Raw genomic sequence first — 26479 nt, 5'->3', positions numbered from 1 at the left:
CAAAGATTAATGTGGAATTTGAATATGTTAAACCCTGACCGGATTAGTTGAAGATATACCACCTTCGTCCCAAAATAAGTTTATCTTTTACGCAACCCATGTATACCAATACGAACTCCCAAAGAATAGAATACCACTTTATCCAATTCCAATACAACCATTCCTCACTTTATCTACTTCAATCCAATTTTTTTCTTCTTTCACAAATTCTGATGAAATCAATACTAAAAATGAACTTATTTTTACACAAATTAATGAGATGAGCTAATTAAAAATGAACTTAATATGGGACGGAGGGAATAATTGCTAACCTACTTTTGTTCTTCTCTGTGTTTCTTCTTTTTGTTCTTCATGTTTCCTACATTATGCAATGTAGTCCACGTTAGGTAGAGGAAAAATTAACAACGCCGATGCCCGGACACTAGCTTTCTTCTTTGTGTATCTCCTACATGGGAAAATTAGAGGATAGTGCTACGAAACCCTTTCAGCGGGATAGATCGATCGGGCTCTATTACAGTTTTGGGGTTATGAATAGGAATTAGTCGTCACATCCATCTACCGCCTTCTCTCCCTTTTATTTGCACAGGTGGGGCTTAGAAGCTTATCTCGATTAGAATCTAGTTATTACCACCGATCTGTTGGAATTAATGGGCTAGGCCCAATTTATTCACAATTAATTCCACTGGCCACAATTAATGCTACGGGGATTAATACCACCTTAGAAATTTAAGTGGGGAGATCTCAATTTAAATAGAAAGCTATTATAGAACCCCTCTTGACTGGTTGAGGTGGTAGTGGGACAGCCACACACGTGCGAGCTGGGCTGGGCCGGGCCGTGGGCGAGGCAGGCGGCTACTCTCTCCCTTTCTCATTATTTTGTAATGGACGGGAATTGAATCAACGTAACTCAGCCGATCAATTCCGTATTAGCCTGGTGCGCTCTCTCTCTCACACACACACACATTATTTTGTAACGGACGGTAATCGAATCAATGCTAATTCCACTGATCAATTCTATATTAACGAGTGAACGAATTCTAACGGATTGATTTCACCATTAACTACAGAATTTAATCAGATTGATTATGATTTGGTTACTCCAGAACGTTACTCCCTCACGCACTATAAATCCCACCTACGGGACAGGCAGAAGAACGCATCTCAAGCTCTGCTCTATTCTTCCTCGTTGGTTCCTCTCCGTTCTATTCCTGTACTAGCCACTGCCTTCCCCTGTCCTGTTCTCCTACACGCACGGGTAAACGGGATGAGCATTCCCCTGTCCTGTTCTCCTACACGCACGGGTAAACGGGATGAGGAGGTGCCTCCGAAACTCCGTTCGCTTGAGAACCTGCACAGGTAGACGGGCAATCAGCTTTTTGGGAGCGTCTTGGCGCGACTGCTCCTGTTCTGCTTTCACTATTCTACATCCTCTTCATCAGGCTCTCCTTCCTCTTCAACGCCATGTCTACCGTCAACACCGACTCGACCCCCCGCATTGGTACTGGGGAAGGCGAGAACGGCAATATCAATGGAGGCAACAACTCCAACAATGCCTCAACTAGTTCTGAACCGTTCTCTGGGTACGTTGCTAAAGTCATCGTCGTTTTAAACTTGTTAGATTCTATTGTTACTGTTAGTATATTCATGTATATCACAATGCTATCCTTAGGATTTCTATCCTATGTGAATATACTTGATGTTTATGCTTATATTTTCAAAAACATGCTCATTTTTAATACATTCACTAGATCATTCAACTATATACATGTCATGCTTAGTATCTTAATTTTCTGGATTAAAATATGTCGATTTATGACCAAATTTCCAACACGATCATGATAACTATTTGTAACATACCCGAAATTTTAGGACTTAAAATTTCTTGTCAAAATAGTTAGAGGTTAACTTCTCCAAATTTCGAGAGCCAAAAATTTCCGTTTTAATTTAGGTGATGATCAACTTAAACCATTGCATGATTAAAATTTGAGAACAAAATAAAATCTTTTCATTCCCAACATTAGACTAGAAATGTCATTAAGCATACATGTACATAATGCATGCCTAGGCTCGAGTTCTTTGTGCATTTGGAGTTTTGGTCTTGCATTCCATAATAGATCCCATGAGCATAATCTAAAAGAATTACTTCACTAAACAAACCTATAGTTAATCTTGAGTGATAACATGTGGACTTAATATTAAACTCAAATATCATCTTCTCAGTCTAAAAGAAGTTTAATGTAATCCCTATAATAATATTAGATGCAATTATGAAGTGGGAACACATATACAAACAAAGGTCATCCTAATTCTCTAAAATATTTTGTGCAAGATAAAATCATAGAAAAATTTATGTGGACAATGATTAGCACAAACTTATCCTCCGTAATTTGGTAACGTGTTAACACTCAAGTTGATATCTCAAATTAATCGGTTGAAGCAGACAACTAAAAGAAATCAAATTAAATTTAATCGGCTAAAACCATATTTCATCCAAAAGTACATTTAACTGCACATAAGTGAACATGGGAAATAATTTATTCAAATACTAGATTAGTTATCATGAATAAATGTAATTTTTCTAGATTTTTCCTCCTCTGTTTAAGCCTCCTAAAAATTCAATCTAGCTTTCTAATAGCCCATCTTTGTTTAATTTCTGTGAGCAGTCCACCCATTATTTTTGAGTGCAACCAAAGAAAATGGAATCTAGGTGTAATCATCTACCACCGGTAAAATCTACACTAATTCTTCTGGTCTACACATTAAGTTATGAAGCTACAAAGTTAGAGGAGAAAAGAATTCCGAAAATTAATCTAAAAATCAAGTTTACCCAGAATCTTACCCAACCCTCTCACCCTAGCCTAGTTTGCCACGACTTGGTCCCACCTGGCAGCCTCTCCAGCTCGCCCTTCCTCTGTCCCTCATCCTCAGCCGACCAAGAAACACAGAGAGGGAGAGATCGAGAGCCGACCGAGTCCTGGACGCGTCGACGCGTGGTGACGACGTGTCGACGCCTTCAAGTCACTGAGTCATGCCTCCATCTCCTCCAGACCGAGTCGCCCAACTCCACACATCACTTTGGAGCTGAAGAAGCCGAGGGAGAGGTTCTCTGCCTCTCCGTCATCCTCAACCTCGCCGCCGGTCGTAGTGACGACGACCTTCGCCATCTCCGTTTGAGTCAAGGTCACCTCCATCTCTTTCGCGTTCCCATCTCTCCACACAATGCCGAGCATTTCCTCTTTTGACCTAAACCCCTCTCGTGCAGTGCATCGCCGGGAACGCAAGCCACGTCGACAACGCCCTGGAGCACGCACCGGTGCGCCGCCGCTTCAACCATCGTCGTCGTCCGGCCATTCTCATCCACCTCAGAGAAAGCCGCTGCGCCATTGTCATCGCCTCAACCTCCTCTTCAAAACACCTCAAGAACCCCAGCCGAAAACATCAAGAACACGGAGAACACATCCTTTTCTTCACCGGCGCCAATCTAGGATCGCCTCCGCCGTCATCGTCGATTACCGCTGCCTCGGTGAGCCATTGTTCGATTCCTTGCGCATACACCATCTCCTTGACCTCACAACCCTCGTGCATGCTTGCTTGAAGCAGCTCATTGTCCCGTTCGAGCCGTCGTCGTTCACCCGAGGAGGAGCGCCGTCACCGAGCCGTTCCACAAGTCACCGCTGCCGCCAAGACCTCGACAACCCTAGCTCGACCCACGGTGAGCATCCTGAAGTCTAGAAGACCGCATGCATGCATCCTTTTCGTTCGTAATCGACTTCCATGCGCACATGCACTTTCACCCCAAAACCACCGCCGCTCACACTCGCCATCGGCGCTACTCCGATGTCCTCTAACCAAGAAAACTAGAGGAATGGAATCGCGAGAGCTTGCTCTTCATTTTATCTTTTGACCTCAACCTCAAACGAGCCACCGTTTGCCGCCGGCGAGCTCCAGATCGAGCTCAGCCATGGCTAGCTCTGCTATGTCTAGAGCAGAGGGATGACTTCCGTGAATTAGATTAAGTGCAGGGATCCGTTTACAATTGTAGAAACACACTGACATATGGGCCTAGGACTGCGGGTTGATTCCTAGAAACCTCAAGGGCCTTTGTGCATATTGGTCCCTCACAGCCATGTGGACCCATCCTTTAAAATCTGAAGAAAAATTAGGAAAATGCCCAAACAATTATATGTTTAGCAGAAAAATGCACAAAGTTGTAAAATCTATATAAAATCAAATATAGCTCATTTTGAAGTGATTCCAGTTGCTGTAGATTCTTGAAGTTATGAACTTTATTCCAGGAATATAAAACTTGACACTCACTGTACAAATAATGTCTCTAAAATTTATCTAAGATAGGTTATACATAAAACATGTACAAACTTATAAAATACATAAAAAATTCATTTCAACTCATTTTGAAACAAAATCAGATTCATCATTCATCATCATACAGTCTCTGATTAAGTGAAATAAAAGTAATTACTTACTTTGCATCAAAAGCCTCTAAAACTATTATCTTTAAAATGACTAGTTTTAGATAAGCTAAACTTTAGAAATTCATGTAGAACCCAATTTAGCTTCAATTTGAATAAACTTAAGTTATGTAGGATCACTAACACATGTATTTCCAAGTTATGAAATAATATTATATACTTGCTGTGTAGTAAAAGTCTCTAAATATTCATATAAGGATTTACTAACATAGAGCAGCCTTTAATTTGTAAAACTTGTAGAAAATTCATTTTTAGTCCAAATGAAATGAACAAAGTTTCTATAGAACCAGCAAATAGTTAGCTTCAACATAGTAAAATAAAATTTGGCACCTTCTGTAGAGAACATTGATCAAAACCTTAACTTAGTGAAATAAGAATTTAAACACATAGTGTTGTTTAAGTAATACATAAACATGTATAAGTATATATATACACTTTAGGTCTAATTAAACCTAAATAAAAACTTGATTGACCAGTGAAGCCATAGTTCCATCCTCATCCACTAAAACTTAGAAGAACTTAGCTCATATAACAATTTCTAGGTTAATATAATATATTGCTAGTTTAGATTAGAGCATCTCTAGTTTATAAAATATGAACCATACTAGTAAAGACCATAAACATGTGAACTAAAAATGTTTTAGATAACCAAATTATTCCTTTTATTCAACTTATACAGGAAGTAGCATGTTCTGAACCTATAACTCAAAAGTCATGAACATATAAAACACTATACACCAATAACACGTTATAACTTGTAAAATGCATAAAGAATTCATTATAAATCCAAAAATTGTGAAACCAAATGTGTTAGTCTTAGAAAACACATCTCCACACCCCTGTGAAGTCTAATCTAGTAAAAATCACTTTACAAAAGTATTTCATAACACTACCTAAGACTATACTACTATAAACCGATAAAACTTCTAAAAATTCATAACTCCCTAATGGAATAAGATAAAATAAAAATTCTTTCACCTAAATTCATTTTAGATCAGTACCAACCCACTGTGCATAAATCATGCATTTTAGAGCATTTTGGATTTTCAGCTCTTTCGGTGTTTAATTGCATATCGTGTCCTTTATCTAGATAATTGCATAATCGGTGAAGAAGTGGATTAGGTGCTAACAATTCTCTGATCAAGGCAAGTTTTCTCCTCCCATCCTTTGAACACATTGAATCCCATGATTTGAGGAATGAAAATATTTGTTTGCAAAGTTGCATGTGAACTTAGACTATATTGGTATTTGAAATTGGGTTAAGGTAGTTATGACCTATTTGCTGCATATTCCACCTTGAATAATTGATCCTCTTGCTGTTTAAACCCCTAGAAATGGTTAGAGTACACTCTTTGTGCTCAAATGGGTTTATATATGCTCTATGTGCAATTACTTGCTTAGCCATGCTTAGAAATATGCAAATGCTCATTCCATCTATAATTAAAATGTGGTTTTGATACTTGAACCTTTGCTGGAATAAAATGAATATGATGGGTATTTGCGAACTAAAATGTGTAAAATGTGATTTTACACTTGGGCAGCAAGTGGTGTGCATATAGTGTTAGTTGCATACCGATAGGGGAAGTGTTTGCCCAAGTCCATAAGGACCGAACTTGTGTCACCCATTTAAAGTTATCCGTACATCCACATGTGCTAGTATGGGATGGCCTAAGCTGATTAATCTATTTAGGACTAGCCTTGCATTCTGGTAGGCCGGTGTGTATGAGTTAGTCGATAATTCTGAGGAATTAGTCGATGATTCAGAGGAACTTCCTATTTGCCCCGACGTGGTAGTTTAGGTGACTAAGTCTGTCCAATACAACGGTATTGTGCCACGTGGTGGGTTCCCGTTGTGTCCGCCACCACGGCGTTAAGTTTAAGGCGTGGGCCCGCCACTTAACGGTTCTAGACATATTTCCAAGTATGCCTAGGATGGAGGAACACGTATCGTGCTGGTGCAAGGCTAGATTCTAAGTAGTGTAAAGGCTTCGTTATGACCTCTAGATCACATTCAACATGAAGAGTGTGATGGAGTCTTGCAAACTCAAAACAAACTAGAGAGTTCATATCATGTGGGTAAAGCTGTACAAACTCTGCAGAGTTCTTTAAACTAATCGATTAGCCGTGCTCACGGTCATGAGCGCTTTGGTGATGTGCCATGAGTATAGACTATGTTTTAAAAATGTGATCTTGTGACATTGGTTTGAAATTGATAAATGTGTTGAGTTGTGTATGTGGTGATACATTATGACTTATTGTTAAGTACGGTAATAAGAGATTGTTTATGATGGAATTATGAAGAAGTTAATAATGAAAACTTAAAACTTGTCTTTGTTAATTGAAGCATCAACTCTTTTACAAAAGAATTGTGAAACAAAACTTGCTTTATGCTGAAAATGAACTACATATTGCCTTCCTTTGAATATATGCTTTACATGTAGTATAGTAGGATTGACTTGTACTTGCCAGTACATTAACTTGTTTAATGTACTGACTCTTGCTGTTTGATATAACCTTTTGTTTGCAGGTTTAGTCTTAGTCTTTGAGTGATGCGGGTTTCGATTGCTTCTTCTAGGATGAGAACTTAATGGGGTAAACCCCTAGTCGGTGTGCTTGTGATTGGGTAGTCAAGCTTCCGCTGTTCTCTAATAAGTCTATTTGGCCGGTCGGCCTATGTAATTATTAAGTTGTTGTAAGTCTTAAGTTTCTTTCATCTTAGTTGTGTTTGCTATGTGTAATCATGCTTAAGATGAAAGTGTGAATCTAGTGCACATCCTGGGAACTAGATTCACATGAGTATGAGTTAGGAATATTTGAGAGGTTGTAGATCTTTAGCCATTTTTGTCAAGTCTCCTGAATGTGTAACACATCTGGTCGCCGCCTTCGAGTGGTTTGACGGGCACATCTCAGGCTGAAGTTGACTGGCAGGCTAAGGGCCCAGCAATGTCTCCAATATTCCTCTCTCGAGGTGTCGGATGTTTCATTATGCTTGTTTGATGATTTGAATTATTCACTTCATCTCTCGAATATAATGGAAGGTCCGGAGAGCCTACGACAGCATGGTATCAGAGCAAATACCGACTATAGGAGCCCCTTAAGTTGGTTGCTTAGAATTGTTTCTTAAAAATTATTTTGAGTGCTATGCTCTCAGTTACAAATTATTTGCAAAAATCATGTTCAATCTTATATCTCATCCCTCTTTAGAGATTATTTTACTTTATGTCTCATGTTTTGATTTTTAAAACTCTTATCTTGCTCTATAGGACCGAAACATTTTGGAAATACTACTCTTGTTGAATTTTATTTGAAATCACTTAATAATCACAGCAAAACAGTAACATAGTGTTTTGAAAAGTTTTGAAATCCATTTGCAAACTACTCCTATGTATTAGCACGGATTTCTAAAATATCGGGTTAAACATAGCCCCTAGTAAATGGGTTTTGAAAATGAGTCGATAAAACTTAAAACTTGCTAGACAATATTGGAATTCCATCTCCCTATGTTGTCTCTGAACCAAAATGAATTTGGTGGGATTTTGTACTTTCCTCTCCCGATATTTCAAAATTTTACCGGTATGACCTAAAGCGTGTAGATGGGTATAGAATAGAATTTGCTGTGCTTAACCCTTTAGATTGTTTGCTTAGATGGACCACCCAAAATTCATCTAGCCTCTGGACCACCCTAACATAATATGACTAAAATGGTGATAAAATTTATACAACCTAAAACTTGATTAAAGTTTCATTTTGTGCCGGTTGTTCTTTTTCTGGAATCTTGAGTCAGTCTGCTTGTTAATTTTGTCTAGACTAAACTGTAGGTGATAAACATGAGAATTTTTACATGCATCATGTAGACTAACCCAGTAAGCTTCATGAATTTTGGCATAATTTTTAGACCCCTGCATCATAGTGAAACAATCTAGATAGTTAGCATAATCATATTCTGGAAATTGGTAGTAGCTGCATTCATCTTTTCATGTAGCCCAAACCATAATTGATTAAATATGCATCTTTTTACAGTAGTTTTCATACATAACCTGTAGGCTCCACGAATTTTGGTTGAATTTTTGAGTCATTGCATCATGGCATAAAAATTCATATAATACTGTATAGTTCTGTCCTGAAATCTGTAGGTTGTCAGTTTCACAAATTTGTGTAGCCTAAACTACAAATGATAAAGTCATGATTCCTTTAGGGTAGTTCCTAATCTAACCCGTCTATCTCTCTGATTTTTGTCAAAATTTTTGTATCTTTAGAGCTAGACCTAAAAATTTGATTAAGACAGTAAAGTGATGAATTCCAGCACCTAGCACTCATGTCAGATTAGCTCCTACCTTCTGAAATTTGTTAAAAAAAAAAACCTAGTGCAAAAAAAAAATTATTTTAATTTAAGGGGGATAGTAAGCCATATTTGTATCAAAACCAAAGATAAAATTTTTAACCTTGCATAATTCTTCTTAGACCTAAAATAGAAATCCCATTCTAGTAAGCCCTGTACCGTTAATATGACCAGAATTAATGATTAGAGGTCTATATAACCATAGGTTGTTAAAAAAATGTGTGTCGACCTTAATAATAACAGTAAGGAAAACCTTTAATTTGCAAGTGTTTAATTTTAGAAGTTTTTGGCTAATCCCTGTTCAAAATTTTATTCTTATAGATGCCTACCATGTACACACTGTACTGCTATTGCCGTGGGTTCACCTGGAACTCAACTTAGCATGTGCTATGGCTTATGCTTCAGTACGCCCGATTCACCTATCCACCTGAGTATCATATCCTCAAGAAACCTATTGGAACATCCCAAACCGCAGTCATGGTTCGTGTAAGCATTCGGGGTAGAACTCCACTAGAGAAAGACCTTCAATATACTGGTTATGGGTGGGATATTAAGTCCGCTTTGCAAAACTGTGCTTATGTTGCTATCATCCGCCTTCGCTATGAGCTACCTGAGATAGAAGAATTTTACTGCTACGTTCCATCCTTAACTGAGGGAGCTCAACACACTACCTACCCAGGGTTAGCTGAAATAGGTGTAGGACTACATACCCCATACCTCCAACTTGCAAACTTTGTGCGCTCACTAGATATGCTTTATCGCTCAACCTTTGCTGAGCTGCAACGCGTCCGCACCAGGGTAGCCACTTTAGAAAGAAGCATTATGCCAAGGTATCGCCAGGGACATTATACATCGGAGTTCATGTTTGGTGAGGATGCCATGCTTGCACCAGCAGAAGATATACCACCACCTGTTGGAATGTATTTTGAAAGAAGCCCACCTTCGCGCGTCGATGTCAGGACTGCTTATCCTCCACTTGGAACCACTGGACCGTATGGACCGCCAGAGTATGTTCAATGGTATGGTCGAGTCTTCAAGCTGAGGATGAGAGACTAAGCAATAGTCCTATCTAACCTCTACTGCCACGGTAGTATGACTTAAGGACAAGCTTAAGGAATACGCTAGGTATATGGTGGCCCATTTTGGAAGAAAATCATGGTATGTAATATATGTAATATGGCTGCCATGTACTCCATTTATGTAAGAACTTGTTGGATGGATGTAATAGTAACTAAGAACTCGTTTGTCCTTAATTTAGTAACCTCTGTGCTTGCTGTCCAGAACTTTGGAAAATCTGTAAACATAAGTTCATCTAAGTTAGAAATCTGGTTATAAGCTCCTGTTAATATGAACCAACATTTATCTTGTTGGAACTAACTTCTCTAGTGTCAATTTAACTAACTATCTAAGCTTCCATAAACCCACAACTGAGTAGAACTTGCCACTCACCCGCGAAATAAAAGTTTCCAAATGTTTTATGGTAGCAAGTCTGTCATACAACTTAAAAGAAATTATTATCTGCTGTCAATGTCAATCCTCTGGAGATAGTCATAACTTAAGCCAACCCTACCCAAATCTCGGGGACGAGATTTATTTTAAGGGGGATAGACTGTAACATACCCGAAATTTTAGGACTTAAAATTTCTTGTCAAAATAGTTAGAGGTTAACTTCTCCAAATTTCGAGAGCCAAAAATTTCCGTTTTAATTTAGGTGATGATCAACTTAAACCATTGCATGATTAAAATTTGAGAACAAAATAAAATCTTTTCATTCCCAACATTAGACTAGAAATGTCATTAAGCATACATGTACATAATGCATGCCTAGGCTCGAGTTCTTTGTGCATTTGGAGTTTTGGTCTTGCATTCCATAATAGATCCCATGAGCATAATCTAAAAGAATTACTTCACTAAACAAACCTATAGTTAATCTTGAGTGATAACATGTGGACTTAATATTAAACTCAAATATCATCTTCTCAGTCTAAAAGAAGTTTAATGTAATCCCTATAATAATATTAGATGCAATTATGAAGTGGGAACACATATACAAACAAAGGTCATCCTAATTCTCTAAAATATTTTGTGCAAGATAAAATCATAGAAAAATTTATGTGGACAATGATTAGCACAAACTTATCCTCCGTAATTTGGTAACGTGTTAACACTCAAGTTGATATCTCAAATTAATCGGTTGAAGCAGACAACTAAAAGAAATCAAATTAAATTTAATCGGCTAAAACCATATTTCATCCAAAAGTACATTTAACTGCACATAAGTGAACATGGGAAATAATTTATTCAAATACTAGATTAGTTATCATGAATAAATGTAATTTTTCTAGATTTTTCCTCCTCTGTTTAAGCCTCCTAAAAATTCAATCTAGCTTTCTAATAGCCCATCTTTGTTTAATTTCTGTGAGCAGTCCACCCATTATTTTTGAGTGCAACCAAAGAAAATGGAATCTAGGTGTAATCATCTACCACCGGTAAAATCTACACTAATTCTTCTGGTCTACACATTAAGTTATGAAGCTACAAAGTTAGAGGAGAAAAGAATTCCGAAAATTAATCTAAAAATCAAGTTTACCCAGAATCTTACCCAACCCTCTCACCCTAGCCTAGTTTGCCACGACTTGGTCCCACCTGGCAGCCTCTCCAGCTCGCCCTTCCTCTGTCCCTCATCCTCAGCCGACCAAGAAACACAGAGAGGGAGAGATCGAGAGCCGACCGAGTCCTGGACGCGTCGACGCGTGGTGACGACGTGTCGACGCCTTCAAGTCACTGAGTCATGCCTCCATCTCCTCCAGACCGAGTCGCCCAACTCCACACATCACTTTGGAGCTGAAGAAGCCGAGGGAGAGGTTCTCTGCCTCTCCGTCATCCTCAACCTCGCCGCCGGTCGTAGTGACGACGACCTTCGCCATCTCCGTTTGAGTCAAGGTCACCTCCATCTCTTTCGCGTTCCCATCTCTCCACACAATGCCGAGCATTTCCTCTTTTGACCTAAACCCCTCTCGTGCAGTGCATCGCCGGGAACGCAAGCCACGTCGACAACGCCCTGGAGCACGCACCGGTGCGCCGCCGCTTCAACCATCGTCGTCGTCCGGCCATTCTCATCCACCTCAGAGAAAGCCGCTGCGCCATTGTCATCGCCTCAACCTCCTCTTCAAAACACCTCAAGAACCCCAGCCGAAAACATCAAGAACACGGAGAACACATCCTTTTCTTCACCGGCGCCAATCTAGGATCGCCTCCGCCGTCATCGTCGATTACCGCTGCCTCGGTGAGCCATTGTTCGATTCCTTGCGCATACACCATCTCCTTGACCTCACAACCCTCGTGCATGCTTGCTTGAAGCAGCTCATTGTCCCGTTCGAGCCGTCGTCGTTCACCCGAGGAGGAGCGCCGTCGCCGAGCCGTTCCACAAGTCACCGCTGCCGCCAAGACCTCGACAACCCTAGCTCGACCCACGGTGAGCATCCTGAAGTCTAGAAGACCGCATGCATGCATCCTTTTCGTTCGTAATCGACTTCCATGCGCACATGCACTTTCACCCCAAAACCACCGCCGCTCACACTCGCCATCGGCGCTACTCCGATGTCCTCTAACCAAGAAAACTAGAGGAATGGAATCGCGAGAGCTTGCTCTTCATTTTATCTTTTGACCTCAACCTCAAACGAGCCACCGTTTGCCGCCGGCGAGCTCCAGATCGAGCTCAGCCATGGCTAGCTCTGCTATGTCTAGAGCAGAGGGATGACTTCTGTGAATTAGATTAAGCGCAGGGATCCGTTTACAATTGTAGAAACACACTGACATATGGGCCTAGGACTGCGGGTTGATTCCTAGAAACCTCAAGGGCCTTTGTGCATATTGGTCCCTCACAGCCATGTGGACCCATCCTTTAAAATCTGAAGAAAAATTAGGAAAATGCCCAAACAATTATATGTTTAGCAGAAAAATGCACAAAGTTGTAAAATCTATATAAAATCAAATATAGCTCATTTTGAAGTGATTCCAGTTGCTGTAGATTCTTGAAGTTATGAACTTTATTCCAGGAATATAAAACTTGACACTCACTGTACAAATAATGTCTCTAAAATTTATCTAAGATAGGTTATACATAAAACATGTACAAACTTATAAAATACATAGAAAATTCATTTCAACTCATTTTGAAACAAAATCAGATTCATCATTCATCATCATACAGTCTCTGATTAAGTGAAATAAAAGTAATTACTTACTTTGCATCAAAAGCCTCTAAAACTATTATCTTTAAAATGACTAGTTTTAGATAAGCTAAACTTTAGAAATTCATGTAGAACCCAATTTAGCTTCAATTTGAATAAACTTAAGTTATGTAGGATCACTAACACATGTATTTCCAAGTTATGAAATAATATTATATACTTGCTGTGTAGTAAAAGTCTCTAAATATTCATATAAGGATTTACTAACATAGAGCAGCCTTTAATTTGTAAAACTTGTAGAAAATTCATTTTTAGTCCAAATGAAATGAACAAAGTTTCTATAGAACCAGCAAATAGTTAGCTTCAACATAGTAAAATAAAATTTGGCACCTTCTGTAGAGAACATTGATCAAAACCTTAACTTAGTGAAATAAGAATTTAAACACATAGTGTTGTTTAAGTAATACATAAACATGTATAAGTATATATATACACTTTAGGTCTAATTAAACCTAAATAAAAACTTGATTGACCAGTGAAGCCATAGTTCCATCCTCATCCACTAAAACTTAGAAGAACTTAGCTCATATAACAATTTCTAGGTTAATATAATATATTGCTAGTTTAGATTAGAGCATCTCTAGTTTATAAAATATGAACCATACTAGTAAAGACCATAAACATGTGAACTAAAAATGTTTTAGATAACCAAATTATTCCTTTTATTCAACTTATACAGGAAGTAGCATGTTCTGAACCTATAACTCAAAAGTCATGAACATATAAAACACTATACACCAATAACACGTTATAACTTGTAAAATGCATAAAGAATTCATTATAAATCCAAAAATTGTGAAACCAAATGTGTTAGTCTTAGAAAACACATCTCCACACCCCTGTGAAGTCTAATCTAGTAAAAATCACTTTACAAAAGTATTTCATAACACTACCTAAGACTATACTACTATAAACCGATAAAACTTCTAAAAATTCATAACTCCCTAATGGAATAAGATAAAATAAAAATTCTTTCACCTAAATTCATTTTAGATCAGTACCAACCCACTGTGCATAAATCATGCATTTTAGAGCATTTTGGATTTTCAGCTCTTTCGGTGTTTAATTGCATATCGTGTCCTTTATCTAGATAATTGCATAATCGGTGAAGAAGTGGATTAGGTGCTAACAATTCTCTGATCAAGGCAAGTTTTCTCCTCCCATCCTTTGAACACATTGAATCCCATGATTTGAGGAATGAAAATATTTGTTTGCAAAGTTGCATGTGAACTTAGACTATATTGGTATTTGAAATTGGGTTAAGGTAGTTATGACCTATTTGCTGCATATTCCACCTTGAATAATTGATCCTCTTGCTGTTTAAACCCCTAGAAATGGTTAGAGTACACTCTTTGTGCTCAAATGGGTTTATATATGCTCTATGTGCAATTACTTGCTTAGCCATGCTTAGAAATATGCAAATGCTCATTCCATCTATAATTAAAATGTGGTTTTGATACTTGAACCTTTGCTGGAATAAAATGAATATGATGGGTATTTGCGAACTAAAATGTGTAAAATGTGATTTTACACTTGGGCAGCAAGTGGTGTGCATATAGTGTTAGTTGCATACCGATAGGGGAAGTGTTTGCCCAAGTCCATAAGGACCGAACTTGTGTCACCCATTTAAAGTTATCCGTACATCCACATGTGCTAGTATGGGATGGCCTAAGCTGATTAATCTATTTAGGACTAGCCTTGCATTCTGGTAGGCCGGTGTGTATGAGTTAGTCGATAATTCTGAGGAATTAGTCGATGATTCAGAGGAACTTCCTATTTGCCCCGACATGGTAGTTTAGGTGACTAAGTCTGTCCAATACAACGGTATTGTGCCACGTGGTGGGTTCCCGTTGTGTCCGCCACCACGGCGTTAAGTTTAAGGCGTGGGCCCGCCACTTAACGGTTCTAGACATATTTCCAAGTATGCCTAGGATGGAGGAACACGTATCGTGCTGGTGCAAGGCTAGATTCTAAGTAGTGTAAAGGCTTCGTTATGACCTCTAGATCACATTCAACATGAAGAGTGTGATGGAGTCTTGCAAACTCAAAACAAACTAGAGAGTTCATATCATGTGGGTAAAGCTGTACAAACTCTGCAGAGTTCTTTAAACTAATCGATTAGCCGTGCTCACGGTCATGAGCGCTTTGGTGATGTGCCATGAGTATAGACTATGTTTTAAAAATGTGATCTTGTGACATTGGTTTGAAATTGATAAATGTGTTGAGTTGTGTATGTGGTGATACATTATGACTTATTGTTAAGTACGGTAATAAGAGATTGTTTATGATGGAATTATGAAGAAGTTAATAATGAAAACTTAAAACTTGTCTTTGTTAATTGAAGCATCAACTCTTTTACAAAAGAATTGTGAAACAAAACTTGCTTTATGCTGAAAATGAACTACATATTGCCTTCCTTTGAATATATGCTTTACATGTAGTATAGTAGGATTGACTTGTACTTGCCAGTACATTAACTTGTTTAATGTACTGACTCTTGCTGTTTGATATAACCTTTTGTTTGCAGGTTTAGTCTTAGTCTTTGAGTGATGCGGGTTTCGATTGCTTCTTCTAGGATGAGAACTTAATGGGGTAAACCCCTAGTCGGTGTGCTTGTGATTGGGTAGTCAAGCTTCCGCTGTTCTCTAATAAGTCTATTTGGCCGGTCGGCCTATGTAATTATTAAGTTGTTGTAAGTCTTAAGTTTCTTTCATCTTAGTTGTGTTTGCTATGTGTAATCATGCTTAAGATGAAAGTGTGAATCTAGTGCACATCCTGGGAACTAGATTCACATGAGTATGAGTTAGGAATATTTGAGAGGTTGTAGATCTTTAGCCATTTTTGTCAAGTCTCCTGAATGTGTAACACATCTGGTCGCCGCCTTCGAGTGGTTTGACGGGCACATCTCAGGCTGAAGTTGACTGGCAGGCTAAGGGCCCAGCAATGTCTCCAATATTCCTCTCTCGAGGTGTCGGATGTTTCATTATGCTTGTTTGATGATTTGAATTATTCACTTCATCTCTCGAATATAATGGAAGGTCCGGAGAGCCTACGACAGCATGGTATCAGAGCAAATACCGACTATAGGAGCCCCTTAAGTTGGTTGCTTAGAATTGTTTCTTAAAAATTATTTTGAGTGCTATGCTCTCAGTTACAAATTATTTGCAAAAATCATGTTCAATCTTATATCTCATCCCTCTTTAGAGATTATTTTACTTTATGTCTCATGTTTTGATTTTTAAAACTCTTATCTTGCTCTATAGGACCGAAACATTTTGGAAATACTACTCTTGTTGAATTTTATTTGAAATCACTTAATAATCACAGCAAAACAGTAACATAGTGTTTTGAAAAGTTTTGAAATCCATTTGCAAACTACTCCTATGTATTAGCACGGATTTCTAAAATATCGGGTTAAACATAGCCCCTAGTAAATGGGTTTTGAAAATGAGTCGATAAAACTTAAAACTTGCTAGACAATATTGGAATTCCATCTCCCTATGTTGTCTCTGAACCAAAATGAATTTGGTGGGATTTTGTACTTTCCTCTCCCGATATTTCAAAATTTTACCGGTATGACCTAAAGCGTGTAGATGGGTATAGAATAGAATTTGCTGTGCTTAACCCTTTAGATTGTTTGCTTAGATGGACCACCCAAAATTCATCTAGCTTCTGGACCACCCTAACATAATATGACTAAAATGGTGATAAAATTTATACAACCTAAAACTTGATTAAAGTTTCATTTTGTGCCGGTTGTTCTTTTTCTGGAATCTTGAGTCAGTCTGCTTGTTAATTTTGTCTAGACTAAACTGTAGGTGATAAACATGAGAATTTTTACATGCATCATGTAGACTAACCCAGTAAGCTTCATGAATTTTGGCATAATTTTTAGACCCCTGCATCATAGTGAAACAATCTAGATAGTTAGCATAATCATATTCTGGAAATTGGTAGTAGCTGCATTCATCTTTTCATGTAGCCCAAACCATAATTGATTAAATATGCATCTTTTTACAGTAGTTTTCATACATAACCTGTAGGCTCCACGAATTTTGGTTGAATTTTTGAGTCATTGCATCATGGCATAAAAATTCATATAATACTGTATAGTTCTGTCCTGAAATCTGTAGGTTGTCAGTTTCACAAATTTGTGTAGCCTAAACTACAAATGATAAAGTCATGATTCCTTTAGGGTAGTTCCTAATCTAACCCGTCTATCTCTCTGATTTTTGTCAAAATTTTTGTATCTTTAGAGCTAGACCTAAAAATTTGATTAAGACAGTAAAGTGATGAATTCCAGCACCTAGCACTCATGTCAGATTAGCTCCTACCTTCTGAAATTTGTTAAAAAAAAAAACCTAGTGCAAAAAAAAAATTATTTTAATTTAAGGGGGATAGTAAGCCATATTTGTATCAAAACCAAAGATAAAATTTTTAACCTTGCATAATTCTTCTTAGACCTAAAATAGAAATCCCATTCTAGTAAGCCCTGTACCGTTAATATGACCAGAATTAATGATTAGAGGTCTATATAACCATAGGTTGTTAAAAAAATGTGTGTCGACCTTAATAATAACAGTAAGGAAAACCTTTAATTTGCAAGTGTTTAATTTTAGAAGTTTTTGGCTAATCCCTGTTCAAAATTTTATTCTTATAGATGCCTACCATGTACACACTGTACTGCTATTGCCGTGGGTTCACCTGGAACTCAACTTAGCATGTGCTATGGCTTATGCTTCAGTACGCCCGATTCACCTATCCACCTGAGTATCATATCCTCAAGAAACCTATTGGAACATCCCAAACCGCAGTCATGGTTCGTGTAAGCATTCGGGGTAGAACTCCACTAGAGAAAGACCTTCAATATACTGGTTATGGGTGGGATATTAAGTCCGCTTTGCAAAACTGTGCTTATGTTGCTATCATCCGCCTTCGCTATGAGCTACCTGAGATAGAAGAATTTTACTGCTACGTTCCATCCTTAACTGAGGGAGCTCAACACACTACCTACCCAGGGTTAGCTGAAATAGGTGTAGGACTACATACCCCATACCTCCAACTTGCAAACTTTGTGCGCTCACTAGATATGCTTTATCGCTCAACCTTTGCTGAGCTGCAACGCGTCCGCACCAGGGTAGCCACTTTAGAAAGAAGCATTATGCCAAGGTATCGCCAGGGACATTATACATCGGAGTTCATGTTTGGTGAGGATGCCATGCTTGCACCAGCAGAAGATATACCACCACCTGTTGGAATGTATTTTGAAAGAAGCCCACCTTCGCGCGTCGATGTCAGGACTGCTTATCCTCCACTTGGAACCACTGGACCGTATGGACCGCCAGAGTATGTTCAATGGTATGGTCGAGTCTTCAAGCTGAGGATGAGAGACTAAGCAATAGTCCTATCTAACCTCTACTGCCACGGTAGTATGACTTAAGGACAAGCTTAAGGAATACGCTAGGTATATGGTGGCCCATTTTGGAAGAAAATCATGGTATGTAATATATGTAATATGGCTGCCATGTACTCCATTTATGTAAGAACTTGTTGGATGGATGTAATAGTAACTAAGAACTCGTTTGTCCTTAATTTAGTAACCTCTGTGCTTGCTGTCCAGAACTTTGGAAAATCTGTAAACATAAGTTCATCTAAGTTAGAAATCTGGTTATAAGCTCCTGTTAATATGAACCAACATTTATCTTGTTGGAACTAACTTCTCTAGTGTCAATTTAACTAACTATCTAAGCTTCCATAAACCCACAACTGAGTAGAACTTGCCACTCACCCGCGAAATAAAAGTTTCCAAATGTTTTATGGTAGCAAGTCTGTCATACAACTTAAAAGAAATTATTATCTGCTGTCAATGTCAATCCTCTGGAGATAGTCATAACTTAAGCCAACCCTACCCAAATCTCGGGGACGAGATTTATTTTAAGGGGGATAGACTGTAACATACCCGAAATTTTAGGACTTAAAATTTCTTGTCAAAATAGTTAGAGGTTAACTTCTCCAAATTTCGAGAGCCAAAAATTTCCGTTTTAATTTAGGTGATGATCAACTTAAACCATTGCATGATTAAAATTTGAGAACAAAATAAAATCTTTTCATTCCCAACATTAGACTAGAAATGTCATTAAGCATACATGTACATAATGCATGCCTAGGCTCGAGTTCTTTGTGCATTTGGAGTTTTGGTCTTGCATTCCATAATAGATCCCATGAGCATAATCTAAAAGAATTACTTCACTAAACAAACCTATAGTTAATCTTGAGTGATAACATGTGGACTTAATATTAAACTCAAATATCATCTTCTCAGTCTAAAAGAAGTTTAATGTAATCCCTATAATAATATTAGATGCAATTATGAAGTGGGAACACATATACAAACAAAGGTCATCCTAATTCTCTAAAATATTTTGTGCAAGATAAAATCATAGAAAAATTTATGTGGACAATGATTAGCACAAACTTATCCTCCGTAATTTGGTAACGTGTTAACACTCAAGTTGATATCTCAAATTAATCGGTTGAAGCAGACAACTAAAAGAAATCAAATTAAATTTAATCGGCTAAAACCATATTTCATCCAAAAGTACATTTAACTGCACATAAGTGAACATGGGAAATAATTTATTCAAATACTAGATTAGTTATCATGAATAAATGTAATTTTTCTAGATTTTTCCTCCTCTGTTTAAGCCTCCTAAAAATTCAATCTAGCTTTCTAATAGCCCATCTTTGTTTAATTTCTGTGAGCAGTCCACCCATTATTTTTGAGTGCAACCAAAGAAAATGGAATCTAGGTATCTAGGTGTAATCATCTACCACCGGTAAAATCTACACTAATTCTTCTGGTCTACACATTAAGTTATGAAGCTACAAAGTTAGAGGAGAAAAGAATTCCGAAAATTAATCTAAAAATCAAGTTTACCCAGAATCTTACCCAACCCTCTCACCCTAGCCTAGTTTGCCACGACTTGGTCCCACCTGGCAGCCTCTCCAGCTCGCCCTTCCTCTGTCCCTCATCCTCAGCCGACCAAGAAACACAGAGAGGGAGAGATCGAGAGCCGACCGAGTCCTGGACGCGTCGACGCGTGGTGACGACGTGTCGACGCCTTCAAGTCACTGAGTCATGCCTCCATCTCCTCCAGACCGAGTCGCCCAACTCCACACATCACTTTGGAGCTGAAGAAGCCGAGGGAGAGGTTCTCTGCCTCTCCGTCATCCTCAACCTCGCCGCCGGTCGTAGTGACGACGACCTTCGCCATCTCCGTTTGAGTCAAGGTCACCTCCATCTCTTTCGCGTTCCCATCTCTCCACACAATGCCGAGCATTTCCTCTTTTGACCTAAACCCCTCTCGTGCAGTGCATCGCCGGGAACGCAAGCCACGTCGACAACGCCCTGGAGCACGCACCGGTGCGCCGCCGCTTCAACCATCGTCGTCGTCCGGCCATTCTCATCCACCTCAGAGAAAGCCGCTGCGCCATTGTCATCGCCTCAACCTCCTCTTCAAAACACCTCAAGAACCCCAGCCGAAAACATCAAGAACACGGAGAACACATCCTTTTCTTCACCGGCGCCAATCTAGGATCGCCTCCGCCGTCATCGTCGATTACCGCTGCCTCGGTGAGCCATTGTTCGATTCCTTGCGCATACACCATCTCCTTGACCTCACAACCCTCGTGCATGCTTGCTTGAAGCAGCTCATTGTCCCGTTCGAGCCGTCGTCGTTCACCCGAGGAGGAGCGCCGTCGCCGAGCCGTTCCACAAGTCACCGCTGCCGCCAAGACCTCGACAACCCTAGCTCGACCCACGGTGAGCATCCTGAAGTCTAGAAGACCGCATGCATGCATCCTTTTCGTTCGTAATCGACTTCCATGCGCACATGCACTTTCACCCCAAAACCACCGCCGCTCACACTCGCCATCGGCGCTACTCCGATGTCCTCTAACCAAGAAAACTAGAGGAATGGAATCGCGAGAGCTTGCTCTTCATTTTATCTTTTGACCTCAACCTCAAACGAGCCACCGTTTGCCGCCGGCGAGCTCCAGATCGAGCTCAGCCATGGCTAGCTCTGCTATGTCTAGAGCAGAGGGATGACTTCCGTGAATTAGATTAAGTGCAGGGATCCGTTTACAATTGTAGAAACACACTGACATATGGGCCTAGGACTGCGGGTTGATTCCTAGAAACCTCAAGGGCCTTTGTGCATATTGGTCCCTCACAGCCATGTGGACCCATCCTTTAAAATCTGAAGAAAAATTAGGAAAATGCCCAAACAATTATATGTTTAGCAGAAAAATGCACAAAGTTGTAAAATCTATATAAAATCAAATATAGCTCATTTTGAAGTGATTCCAGTTGCTGTAGATTCTTGATGTTATGAACTTTATTCCAGGAATATAAAACTTGACACTCACTGTACAAATAATGTCTCTAAAATTTATCTAAGATAGGTTATACATAAAACATGTACAAACTTATAAAATACATAGAAAATTCATTTCAACTCATTTTGAAACAAAATCAGATTCATCATTCATCATCATACAGTCTCTGATTAAGTGAAATAAAAGTAATTACTTACTTTGCATCAAAAGCCTCTAAAACTATTATCTTTAAAATGACTAGTTTTAGATAAGCTAAACTTTAGAAATTCATGTAGAACCCAATTTAGCTTCAATTTGAATAAACTTAAGTTATGTAGGATCACTAACACATGTATTTCCAAGTTATGAAATAATATTATATACTTGCTGTGTAGTAAAAGTCTCTAAATATTCATATAAGGATTTACTAACATAGAGCAGCCTTTAATTTGTAAAACTTGTAGAAAATTCATTTTTAGTCCAAATGAAATGAACAAAGTTTCTATAGAACCAGCAAATAGTTAGCTTCAACATAGTAAAATAAAATTTGGCACCTTCTGTAGAGAACATTGATCAAAACCTTAACTTAGTGAAATAAGAATTTAAACACATAGTGTTGTTTAAGTAATACATAAACATGTATAAGTATATATATACACTTTAGGTCTAATTAAACCTAAATAAAAACTTGATTGACCAGTGAAGCCATAGTTCCATCCTCATCCACTAAAACTTAGAAGAACTTAGCTCATATAACAATTTCTAGGTTAATATAATATATTGCTAGTTTAGATTAGAGCATCTCTAGTTTATAAAATATGAACCATACTAGTAAAGACCATAAACATGTGAACTAAAAATGTTTTAGATAACCAAATTATTCCTTTTATTCAACTTATACAGGAAGTAGCATGTTCTGAACCTATAACTCAAAAGTCATGAACATATAAAACACTATACACCAATAACACGTTATAACTTGTAAAATGCATAAAGAATTCATTATAAATCCAAAAATTGTGAAACCAAATGTGTTAGTCTTAGAAAACACATCTCCACACCCCTGTGAAGTCTAATCTAGTAAAAATCACTTTACAAAAGTATTTCATAACACTACCTAAGACTATACTACTATAAACCGATAAAACTTCTAAAAATTCATAACTCCCTAATGGAATAAGATAAAATAAAAATTCTTTCACCTAAATTCATTTTAGATCAGTACCAACCCACTGTGCATAAATCATGCATTTTAGAGCATTTTGGATTTTCAGCTCTTTCGGTGTTTAATTGCATATCGTGTCCTTTATCTAGATAATTGCATAATCGGTGAAGAAGTGGATTAGGTGCTAACAATTCTCTGATCAAGGCAAGTTTTCTCCTCCCATCCTTTGAACACATTGAATCCCATGATTTGAGGAATGAAAATATTTGTTTGCAAAGTTGCATGTGAACTTAGACTATATTGGTATTTGAAATTGGGTTAAGGTAGTTATGACCTATTTGCTGCATATTCCACCTTGAATAATTGATCCTCTTGCTGTTTAAACCCCTAGAAATGGTTAGAGTACACTCTTTGTGCTCAAATGGGTTTATATATGCTCTATGTGCAATTACTTGCTTAGCCATGCTTAGAAATATGCAAATGCTCATTCCATCTATAATTAAAATGTGGTTTTGATACTTGAACCTTTGCTGGAATAAAATGAATATGATGGGTATTTGCGAACTAAAATGTGTAAAATGTGATTTTACACTTGGGCAGCAAGTGGTGTGCATATAGTGTTAGTTGCATACCGATAGGGGAAGTGTTTGCCCAAGTCCATAAGGACCGAACTTGTGTCACCCATTTAAAGTTATCCGTACATCCACATGTGCTAGTATGGGATGGCCTAAGCTGATTAATCTATTTAGGACTAGCCTTGCATTCTGGTAGGCCGGTGTGTATGAGTTAGTCGATAATTCTGAGGAATTAGTCGATGATTCAGAGGAACTTCCTATTTGCCCCGACGTGGTAGTTTAGGTGACTAAGTCTGTCCAATACAACGGTATTGTGCCACGTGGTGGGTTCCCGTTGTGTCCGCCACCACGGCGTTAAGTTTAAGGCGTGGGCCCGCCACTTAACGGTTCTAGACATATTTCCAAGTATGCCTAGGATGGAGGAACACGTATCGTGCTGGTGCAAGGCTAGATTCTAAGTAGTGTAAAGGCTTCGTTATGACCTCTAGATCACATTCAACATGAAGAGTGTGATGGAGTCTTGCAAACTCAAAACAAACTAGAGAGTTCATATCATGTGGGTAAAGCTGTACAAACTCTGCAGAGTTCTTTAAACTAATCGATTAGCCGTGCTCACGGTCATGAGCGCTTTGGTGATGTGCCATGAGTATAGACTATGTTTTAAAAATGTGATCTTGTGACATTGGTTTGAAATTGATAAATGTGTTGAGTTGTGTATGTGGTGATACATTATGACTTATTGTTAAGTACGGTAATAAGAGATTGTTTATGATGGAATTATGAAGAAGTTAATAATGAAAACTTAAAACTTGTCTTTGTTAATTGAAGCATCAACTCTTTTACAAAAGAATTGTGAAACAAAACTTGCTTTATGCTGAAAATGAACTACATATTGCCTTCCTTTGAATATATGCTTTACATGTAGTATAGTAGGATTGACTTGTACTTGCCAGTACATTAACTTGTTTAATGTACTGACTCTTGCTGTTTGATATAACCTTTTGTTTGCAGGTTTAGTCTTAGTCTTTGAGTGATGCGGGTTTCGATTGCTTCTTCTAGGATGAGAACTTAATGGGGTAAACCCCTAGTCGGTGTGCTTGTGATTGGGTAGTCAAGCTTCCGCTGTTCTCTAATAAGTCTATTTGGCCGGTCGGCCTATGTAATTATTAAGTTGTTGTAAGTCTTAAGTTTCTTTCATCTTAGTTGTGTTTGCTATGTGTAATCATGCTTAAGATGAAAGTGTGAATCTAGTGCACATCCTGGGAACTAGATTCACATGAGTATGAGTTAGGAATATTTGAGAGGTTGTAGATCTTTAGCCATTTTTGTCAAGTCTCCTGAATGTGTAACACATCTGGTCGCCGCCTTCGAGTGGTTTGACGGGCACATCTCAGGCTGAAGTTGACTGGCAGGCTAAGGGCCCAGCAATGTCTCCAATATTCCTCTCTCGAGGTGTCGGATGTTTCATTATGCTTGTTTGATGATTTGAATTATTCACTTCATCTCTCAAATATAATGGAAGGTCCGGAGAGCCTACGACACTATTTTATCTCTTTTCTTGTTAGGGAAGAAAATGATGAAATTTATCTCTACCTGTATTGGCAACAATCGATAAAATCAACCAACGGAGTTTCATCTACAACACGAAACAATTATATAGGCTGTCAGAATCCTATTTATTGCACCCAAAAATCAATTATCCTTTCTATTGCACGTAAACTTAATTTTTACTTTTCAATTTTATAGCCGCAAAAAAGATAAAAAGTACTTCAAATTTTAGAAAGCATCCATACATGATCACATGGTTTTACGCGTAAAATATATGCATGCGTGATATATAAGATTTAAACCCAAAATCTCTTACTCAAAACATAGCCTTCTTACACTACTATAGTCTCCCAAATGGGTATATGTTGGGATTCCATTATAGGTGCTAGTTTCCCAACCAGTACCCAGTAAGGAGCACCTATGCGGATGGTATAGATGCCGGTTACAAAAGCGACACCTCTGGGGTGAATGGTTTGCAAAAAAAAAAAAAGAAAGCCGGCTCATCTGAATTTGACCTGATGCTTCAAAGCCACCAAAATTAAATAAAAAGTCCGGTTTTCACGAAGGGGCATGGTGATGCGATCTGATGGCGATCTCGCCCAGCAATGGAGGATTTCTCCTTCACAGATAAGTGGGATTTCTCTCCGGGCTTGATTTTGTCTCCCGGGTTTGCATCGTCTACCGATGCACTCTTCTCGATCTCATTCCCCTTCTTCCTCATCTTTCCATTTGGTGGTATGTTTTTCACATTTCTCTTTTTGGCTTTCTGTGGGATCTGTGGCGCTAGCCCTTAATTGTTGTCTTGGTGGTAATCCCAATGATTATTGAGTTTGACATGTTCAAAATTCTTGGTATTGTTTCTGGGTGGCCGATAAGAAAGTAGATCTTTGTATCTATTCCTTGAAATCCTTTCAAAATAAGTTATTCAAGTTGCACTTCCATTTGTGGAGAAATGGTGGTCCTGATAGGTATCATGAGTATACTCAATGGGTTATTGAAGTTCTTGGACAAAAGTTGCCAGAAAATCTAAAACTATTTCGAACGGTGTTATTCAACCTGGGATTTCTTTTGCGAAAGTGGTTTCGAAAAAATCTTCACTGCCTCAGGCATTCATTCCTGTCAAGCAAGCATGCTATTCTTGATACTAAGAAGAAATCTGTTTTTGATCGGTGGCTGTCACTTTTTCAAAACCTTTGGAGAATTCTTTTAAACTGCCACTCACTCATGAGGCTTATATGGAATTCCTGTAGCTCAGAGGGGAACTTGATAATTTAACTCTATCCAACCAGCACGGGGATAATTGGAGTTTCATTTGGAACCGAAACACCTACACCTCAAAAATCTTTTACAAGCAGAACTTTGCTTCCATGCAACCTCCAAGACATTTTCGCTTGATTTGGAAAACAAAATGTGTGATGAAGATCAAAGTCTTTATTTGGCTGCTTTTCAATGACAGGCTGAATACAAGGGACATGCTGGACAGGAGAAAATGTGCCCCCTTGAATGCTGATCTTACATGTATCGTCTGTTATTTGCAGCAAAGGGTAACCTTTCTTCATTTCTTTTTTCTATGCCCTTTCAATAAGACATGTTGGCATAAACATGGAATATCTAGGAATACCTATTTGCAATTCTTTCAGATGATGGCCTTAGCAAGATTGGGGTTTAGGCAGTAGGGTTTCTTGGAAATTTTCTTCATAGCGTGTTGGCATATTTGGAAGCAATGCAATGGG

At 38.4% G+C, this 26479-nt stretch overlaps 2 protein-coding genes across 13 annotated transcripts; both read left to right on the top strand.

The window, feature by feature from the left end:
- Nucleotides 1-693: 693 nt before the first annotated feature.
- On the top strand, nucleotides 694-18704 carry LOC112939045 (uncharacterized). 12 transcript variants are annotated; one of them, XR_010741526.1, is made up of 8 exons: nucleotides 1593-3180; nucleotides 3263-3712; nucleotides 5581-5635; nucleotides 9151-11772; nucleotides 11855-12115; nucleotides 12193-12304; nucleotides 14173-14227; nucleotides 15610-18704. XR_010741526.1 is itself a non-coding variant. In XM_066310731.1 (8 exons), exons 5-7 carry the CDS (start codon nucleotides 11289-11291, stop codon nucleotides 14202-14204), a joined length of 966 nt encoding a protein of 321 aa, XP_066166828.1. In that variant the 5' UTR covers nucleotides 1593-3180; nucleotides 3263-3523; nucleotides 3601-3712; nucleotides 5581-5635; nucleotides 9151-11288; the 3' UTR covers nucleotides 14205-14227; nucleotides 15610-18704. The 12 variants fall into 12 exon arrangements, 8 of the variants coding, with proteins under 8 accessions (XP_066166834.1, XP_066166832.1, XP_066166831.1 ...); XR_010741525.1 differs by having other exon boundaries at nucleotides 7018-11772; XM_066310731.1 differs by having other exon boundaries at nucleotides 3263-3523; nucleotides 3601-3712; nucleotides 11855-12304.
- On the top strand, nucleotides 17899-24837 carry LOC107281151 (uncharacterized). Its single transcript, XM_066310871.1, has 5 exons — nucleotides 17899-17907; nucleotides 19892-20372; nucleotides 20455-20904; nucleotides 22773-22827; nucleotides 24210-24837. The coding sequence occupies exons 1-4, from the start codon at nucleotides 17899-17901 to the stop codon at nucleotides 22802-22804; spliced, it is 972 nt and encodes a 323-aa protein (XP_066166968.1). The 3' UTR covers nucleotides 22805-22827; nucleotides 24210-24837.
- The last annotated feature ends 1642 nt before the right edge of the window (nucleotides 24838-26479 follow it).

The sequence above is a fragment of the Oryza sativa genome, chromosome 5 (assembly GCF_034140825.1).
Source record: "Oryza sativa Japonica Group chromosome 5, ASM3414082v1".
Lineage (NCBI taxonomy): Eukaryota > Viridiplantae > Streptophyta > Magnoliopsida > Poales > Poaceae > Oryza > Oryza sativa.
Note: the sequence above shows the minus strand (reverse complement) of the source record. Positions and strands in the feature narration are given on the sequence as shown.